Below are 8,474 nucleotides of genomic sequence, written 5' to 3' on the forward strand. Positions count from 1 at the left end.
AAATCCTTAAACTCACATTTGCAAGTTAGTTTTTGAATAATTACAGTGGATTTCAAATTGAAAACAACCACACGTTATATATTTTAGAAAGGAGAGTAACATGAAATAGAATTTATAACAAGAGAAAACTGAATAAAAATGTACCGGTAACGTAACAACTCGAAATCCCTCAAGAATGCACGGTACGCGGCTCAAAATCCAGCTTCAATGGTGAACCAAGTATCCTTCTAGAAAAGCAAAAAAGTCGAACAGGTCGCAATCAGTATAACCTTGTAACTGTACAGAACAGGTTTCTTGAGTGAAGATTCTTCGGTGGCTAGAGGAGAAACAATCCCATTAATAAACCATTTTCTTTCTTTTTTCATTAAGTATTAGAAATCCCATTTATATATTTTACATTCTTCTCACTGCGTGTAATGTGTGTAATCCCATTTAGACACGGCCATGGGCCGGTTTTGGGCCCGGAACCGGCCCGAACCGGCCCGTTGACGACCCGGCCCAACCCGTTGACCGGTGAACCGGCCCGTTGTCCCCGGGACGGGCCCGGTTCTATAAAATGGTGAACCGTGAACCGCCGGGCCGGCCCGGTGGTTTACACGGATTTAAAAAAAAAAAAAATTCAAAAAAATTCAAAAAAAAAAGCAAATAACGGCTAGTGAACCGGCCAGGGTGAACCGGCCGTTATTTGTTTTTTTTTTGAATTTTTTCCCCCCCCCCCAATTTTTCCTATAATTTACTTATTCATCAAATATTTCAAAAAAAAAAAAAAATTCAAATTTTCCGGGCCGACCCGGAACCGGCCCGGATAGGCCCGAAACCGACCTGGCTCGTCGAACCGTGCATCTTACGGGCCGGTTCCGGTTCCGAAAAAAGTGAACCGTGAACCGGCATGAACCGGCCCGAACCGGCCCGTGGCCCTGTCTTATCCCATTAATAAATCATTTTCTTTTTCATTAAGTATTAGAAATCCCATTTATATATTAGAAATCCCATTAATAAACCATTTTCTTTTTCATTAAGCGCATTGCGTGTAATGTGTGTGATCTGCTGTCACTAATAAGGTCTAACACTCCAAATAAAATAAAGGGTAAATTACAGCCACACCCCTGAGGTATGCTTAAATAACTGTAAGGTCTCTGTGGTATTAATAATTACACTCACCCCCTTGAAACGTAGTTATAAACTCTAATGGGATAATGCATTGGATACGTTATTACGATAGAGTTCTAACGGATTATTGGTTTCTGGAAGTGGTGGAGACAACAAAGAGTTATAGGTGATTTAAGAAATATTGGGGGAGCCATGTCATCCCATAACTCCCCATAATTCTATGTTATCTCCACCACTAGCTAAAAGTAATAGTCCATTAGAACCCTATCGGAATAATGTATCCAATGCATTATCCCGTTAAAGTTTCTAACTACATTTCAGGGGTGAGTGTAATTATCGATACCACATGGACCTTAAAGTTATTTAAGCATACCTCAGGGGTGTGGGTGTAATTTACCCTAAAATAAATCTTTTATTTCATAATAAAAGCGCATATATATAAACCAACTATATATACATGTACTTACTTTTAGTGAGACTAGTAGTTTTCCCCGTGCACTGCACGGGTGAGTCTACTTAAATAAAAGAATAAAAATTGAAAATTATAAAATATATTTTTTGTCAAATATAATAGAAACTGGATAAATTAATAATCTTGCTTCAATAATAATTTATTACGGTCCCGAACTTAGAAACAAAAACATTCATATAATTACTCACTATTTAGATTATTTAAAGGCAAATGAATAAAAATATCCTGGGGTAACCATTATTCAACCAAAATGACCGTAGGATTTCTCAAAATGTGCCACAATGGCTTGATGAGTATAAAAAAATGATTGACAAATCAAATAGTTTTGTTTTTGCAGAATATGAGACAACAAAATTACAAATGGAAGAAAAAGAACGATACATGTTTTGGTTTAGAATTACATGTCAACAATTTTCACAAATCCATTTATATATTAATGCATCCTCTAATTCTCGTAACATAGAATCGGGAAGGCAATATATCTGAGTAATTCTTTCCTCCCACATTGAACAAAACTCAACTCATCCTCAACTCCAATATCAACACAATTCCAATATAGGACTTCTTCTTTGGAAACATGGACACCATCTTCGGATTGATTAATAGAATGACCGTTGCCATTGAAAGTTGAAACTCAGAAAAGATGATTCGCTGAAGTCGTTTGAAATATATCTGTCTTCTCAATGGAGGTATTACAACACAAATCGATGAAACTGGTGGTGTGTCGTAACTTCAGATGTGCTACCATTCTTTGTCGTAACTTCAGATGTTCAACGATCCAACCATTAACACTATTTGTGAAATCAAAAGGTTAATTGAACAAAAATTACAAAGCATTAATTCCCTCTATTTTCAACTAAGAACCAACACCACAACACATTAAAAGAGACAAAAAGAGAAGGGAAAAAAGAAAAAAAGAATCATCAACTACGGCTTCAAACAATTAAAAGAAGTCGGAGTTTTCCTATAAGCTCATATTACCTCAGTTTATAAATCACATTATGAACTCCACGACTACAAACAATTAAAAGGAGTCTACAGTGTCCTATGAACCCTTATTAGCTCAGTTTTTGCATCACTATAAACGCAGACATTTTTTTCTTAAAATACAGTAACATTAACATCCAAGTTAGTCTACTTTGACCATGTTGTAAAATATAAACACTGAAATGTTTTTGCCTCTTCAAGAAATTGGAATTTATAATCAATAAACATACCTTGAATTTCCGCAATATTCCAGCGGGCTAGAGAAAATCAAAACAAAGAAGAAACAAACTTGTAAGAGAATTCAATACATTCAAGCGGGTGGTGGAAGAACCGTGAGAAATAGGAGATGCCACTTGAGCCTACAAAAGCATTCGACAGATATACCGCCCCCAACAAAGGATACACTGAAATTATACAATAATAAAAAAAAAACATGCATTTTATTATAGAGAGAACATAAAGATAATCTAAAGAGGAACTTTTACCTCCGACCAAGAAAATATCGGCGCCTGTGCAACCAACGAACACCGCTGCAAGTCAATCAAAACCAAAGGAGTACGATTTTTTTCAGCAAAACTTGAACATAAACAAAAAAAAAATCACAAATATTGAATTATAAAGAATCCGATTGACAAAGAGAGGGTTATGAATTATGATTGCGTGGAGCCTAATATTGTGATGGTGTAAACAACAATAGTAACAACTACTGTATAACTGTTTACTCTGAATCGAACTTACAATCCATCGAACTTACAATCCTGACAAAGAATCAAAAAAGAAGAAGATTAGAAATATACCTCCGCCGAGACTGTTCTTTGCATATGTATTCTTTTAAGATTATGCCATTTTTTTTGTAGTCAATAGTTTTATTCGCCACTACCCCTGCAAAAACCACAAACACACATAAACAAACAAACAAAAAAAAACACTAAAACTGAGAAACCCACTTCTTCAAATACTACGACGAATGTCGTTTATAAGAAAGTGTTCCAAAATTTGATCTAAGTAATTTATTTATATTATATTTTTTAAACTTATTATGTTTTTTAGTATTGCTGACTTTAATATATTATGGTGATGATATATAACTTTTATTTTTTAAACTTATTATGTTTTTTAGAATTGCTGACTTTAATATATTATGGTGATGATATATAACTTTGGGTTATACAGTAAATTTTTGATTGAGATATTATTATGTGTAAGATTCATACTCTTAGTTAGTGTTTGTTTGCAGCACTAAATGGGATAAAACTATTTTATCCCACATAAAAGAGTGTCTACTTTTTGTGGTACTTCTGATTCTCCCATCCCCAAGCTTGGCAACATTCGTGGGTGGTTAAAATGCATAAACCTGGCTAATGCTGAAACCCTCAATCGGATACTTCAAGAGTATGCAGCCCCATCAGGCCAGGTTGTTAATATCGAGAAATCAACTATGTGTTTCTGCCCCATGACACCGCCCGACACTAAGAATGCAATCCAGTCGACTTTGGGCTTCCAGATTGTGGAGAGCCACGAGAAATACCTTGGAATGCCTTTGACTATGGGGAAATCAAGGCGAGCTATCTTCGACTTTTTACGGGACCGTGTGTGGACCAAGATTGAAGGGTGGGGAGAAAAGCAACTTTCGAAGGCCGGTAAGGAAGTCCTCATTAAAGCTATTCTTCAAGCTATTCCATCTTACCTCATGAGTTGTTTTAGTCTCCCTCTTGGACTCCTCCACGATATGGAATCAGTAATACAACGATTTTGGTGGGGTAACGGGAAAGCTCGATCGATGGCCTGGACTTCATGGATTAAGCTTTGCACACCAAACGAACGCGGAGGCATGGGGTTCAGACACCTCCGCTCATTTAATCTCGCCATGCTAGCCAAACAAGCATGAAGAATTATCTCGTGCCCGGACCTCCTACTCTCCAAGCTCCTTCGCGCGAGGTATTTCCCCACCGGCAACTTTTGGTCGGCCTCTACGGGTTTCCGACCGTCAGCAACCTGGAGAAGTCTTCTCCTCGCTCGACCTCATGTCAAGGCTGGATGCCGCGTTCGCATTGGGAACGGGAAGGACACTGCTATTTGGGGTGATCCATGGTTGAAAAACGACGGCAATTTCCACATTCTGACCCGCCGCTCGGCAGTCTCAGCTTTTCCGGATAGGGTTTCCGATCTCATCCTGCCGGATTCCCGCGTGTGGGATTTGGACCTCATCCATGCCTCTTTTTGGCCGGTGGACCACAACAGAATCCTTGCAACCCCGATTGGCAGTAGCTTTGCACAAGACCGCCTCGTGTGGCACTACTCGCGCTCCGGCCAATTCACGGTTAAATCATGCTATCACAACATTATGTACAATCATGCTACATCTAGTGATTGACAAATGAATGGGACCTCGTCGAATAATGGAACTAAGGACCTCTGGAAGTATATTTGGCATTTGTCCTTACCACCAAAAATCAAGATTTTTGTTTGGAGGGCTGCATGGGATATTATCCCGACCAATGGGGCGCTTTTTCGTCGTCATATTACCTCAGACCCGTTCTGCAACTTGTGTGGAACCCGAACAGAGACTACGGTGCATGCCTTGATCGGTTGTAGAGATCTCCCAGAGGTTTGGCAAAGCGAACCATTCAATATCGACACAACAACTGAACCGGTCTCTTTCTGTGGCTGGCTCGATAAGATGAGGAAGCATCTTTCGAAGGACTTGCTCTGCCTCGCCATGGTAATATGCTGGAAAGCGTGGGACTCGCGTAATAGGGAAGCAAATGGAGATATAGGTGTCCGAGGATGGGAGCTGCGGAATTGGAGCGATGATTATCTCAGCATATACAGGTCAGCATGCTTGGAGCCAACTATCACCAAGAGCCCCGCTCCACAAGTTCAGTGGACCCCGCCGCCAGAAGGAATAGTGAAAGTTAACTTCGACGCTGCATTCCCACCATCCCAGCCACACTACAAGGTCGCCACGGTGGCTCGAAATTCCGATGGAGCTACACTCTGGTGGAGCGTCGCAACGTTTCCAGGCCATGTTCAACCAGTCGAGGGAGAAGCTCACGCTGCTCTTATCGCAATCCAGCTTGCCCATGCAAAAGGTTGGCCGTCAATTACTATCGAAGGGGACTGTCGTCAAATTATTACGGCACTCCAAGGTGAAGACTTTTTGTTATGCCCTTACGGTGCTTATTTAGAGGACATTTGTACTCTAGCTTTATCTTTTTTTTCCTGTCGTTTTTCCTTTGTTCCTCGCTCTTGTAATAAGCTAGCTCATGGTCTTGCTGTATCCATGGATCTCGCCACGACTGAGGGTCTTTCTCTCCCTCCTCATTTGGCTTATCTAGCCTAATACAATTCTTTTCTCTCAAAAAAAAAAAAATGCATAAAGAACTTCGAATTGTCTATGAATTTATGAAATTTAATGTAGGTGTTATGAAGAATACATGGTTCCATTTTGACTGTATTCATGAAATTGTTTTAAAAGTTCATTAAGAGATTTACGTATTAATCTTGGTATTTTATATTTTTTTATCAAGTATTTAATATAAGGTTTGTTTACGTAACTGTAACTTTTGGCAAGAGTATGGTAGTCGTAGGGGCTCATTTTAATCAGTTTTTTTAGCAGTTTATTTACCATATAACTGGTCTGACTTTTAAACACATGCATTCTTAAATAAATAGAGTATTAGTCTGCATTGATTTTATTACAATCCGTGCATCGCACGGGTCAGATTACAATCCAGACAAAGAATCAAAAAAGAAGAAGATTAGAAATATACCTCCACCGAGACTGTTCTTTGCATATGTATTCTTAAGATTATGCCATTTTTTTTTTGTAGTCCATAGTTTTATTCGCCACTACCCCTGCAAAAACCACTTACTACTTTTGCTAATTATATTCTTATAAATTAACAAAAATGCAACATATGGAAAAAGAGGAGAGGGAATTAACTAGAAGAATTACAGGTGATAGTTTGTGGAATTGCTTGGTGGAGAAGATATAGAGTCACCGTGAGAACAGGGTGGGATGATATTAAGGAAGTGGCTATAAAGAGTGAGCCACACGATCTTCTTCTTCGACAGCTCGATCGTGGCTCAATCCAACACATGTAGCAAATGATATCCATAAGAATATCAGGATCCTTTTTTTCCCCTTCTAATAAAGCAACCAATTCCATGTTGAGATATTGAAACAAATCCCAAATTTTCGAAAAACAAAAAAAAAAAAAAAAAAATTATTGCTCCTATCTCAAATAATGTTCTGAATCCCAGGTACTCATTAAAATATATAGCAATAAAAATACATTGTGTAAATAATAGGCAAAACAGTCCAAAAAAATAAAATTAAAAAACCAACCCGAGGGCTTAAATGTGTGCAGGTTGTAGAGATAGTTAGGATCCAACAGTCCCATTCCCAAACTGCTTCACCAAAAATGAATTTAATAAAAATTATGAAGGAAAAATATATAGAGATTGTATGATTTACAGATAAAAAAAATAATGGAGGTTTCTTATTTGTCATACCGTCTCTGCGAAACTATTTTTTATGAAAGAAGATAAAATTAAAGAAAAAAAATGAAAGGGAAATCAGTAGAATTCAATAAATTGAACACTTGCCTTCGACAAATGATTGCCTTCGACAAATGAAATTATGTCCGTCATATCGATTCTGATTTCACATTCTACAAACAAAATTGAAGATGAATTGGGGAAGAGAAAAGCATGATTAGAACGGAAGTATATTTATTTTCTTTTCTTGTTTCATTTTTTTTTCTCTTGCACCAAAGGCGAGGTGTCTCGCCCTCGAGGGCCCCCATCCCTTGGCCCGACCAAGGATTGATGAAGGAATGTAAATCATGGTAACTCAACGGCCCGTTAAGGTAGCGGACCCGGACCTGGTGACTACAAGAAACCAACCCTCATTGGAGTTGCAATTCCTACACTACGACTGTCAGGATTCGATCCTATGACCTTGCACCAACTTACAACCTCCGTAATCATGTTTTTTTTTTCTTTTTTCTCTTCAAATTACATAAAGGTGTTCATTTGTGGGTGATGAAGAAAATCTGAGAGGGGAGTTAATTTTTTTTGGGAGAAAGAAAGTCAATGAGGATATGAGAGAGAGGATTAGAATATAGATGACGAAGAGGCAGTGTAAAAGACGGGAGAATTCTCGTTTTCCAAGGTTTGCGATTGAAATGGAGAAGTTGAAAAGGGTGAGTTAATATTGTGCAACGGATACGAGAAGTTTTTCAGATCGTGGTAGAAAACTTCCAAAATCATGGAGAAGTTTTTAGATCGTGGCTGAAACCCCCCAAAATATTGCGCCAACAAGAACTGAAAACCAATAATTAACATGAACAGACGGAAAAACTCTTAGGGTTACAAATATTTCACAAAAATAGAATTAGGGTTTTGGGAAAAACCTTTCTTTTATATATAAAGATTAGAAACTTTTGAACACTCCAACTATAATAATAATAATAATAATAATAATAATAATAATAATAATAATAATAATAATAATAATAATAATAATAATAATAATAATAATAATAATAATAATAATAATAATAATAATAATAATAATAATAATAATAATTATATATATATATATATATATATATATATATATATATATATATATATATATATATATATATATATATATATATATATATAAATAAACTAGAAGAACATTTGATATGGCCATCTCTAATTTTGTGAAATAAATAGAGGTATTAAATGCATAACAATCATTTATGGGCTCTTTTGGTTGGTAGGATGGGATTACAAATACATGGTTGATTATTGATTATTGCACTATTCACCACTATTTAGTAGAAAAAAAAATCACATTTGGTATGAGGGATTATTAATAGGGGATAAGTTAAATTGATGTTTGGTTATA

The 8,474-nt window shown here is 37.0% G+C and overlaps 1 protein-coding gene across 1 annotated transcript; it reads left to right on the plus strand.

Annotated features, from left to right (window-relative positions):
• The first annotated feature begins 4,946 nt into the window (after window positions 1-4,946).
• LOC148772205 (uncharacterized) lies at window positions 4,947-5,912 on the plus strand. Its single transcript, XM_088814929.1, has one exon. It carries the CDS (start codon window positions 4,947-4,949, stop codon window positions 5,910-5,912), a length of 966 nt encoding a protein of 321 aa, XP_088671055.1.
• The last annotated feature ends 2,562 nt before the right edge of the window (window positions 5,913-8,474 follow it).

Source organism: Erythranthe guttata, chromosome 2 (genome assembly GCF_056151865.1).
Source record: "Erythranthe guttata isolate IM_541 chromosome 2, IM_541, whole genome shotgun sequence".
In the NCBI taxonomy this organism is placed as follows: domain Eukaryota; kingdom Viridiplantae; phylum Streptophyta; class Magnoliopsida; order Lamiales; family Phrymaceae; genus Erythranthe; species Erythranthe guttata.

Excerpts from the sequence above, each read along its gene's own strand:
- LOC148772205 (XM_088814929.1), top strand. The coding sequence starts at position 4,947 with ATGAATGGGACCTCGTCGAATAATGGAACTAAGGACCTCTGGAAGTAT.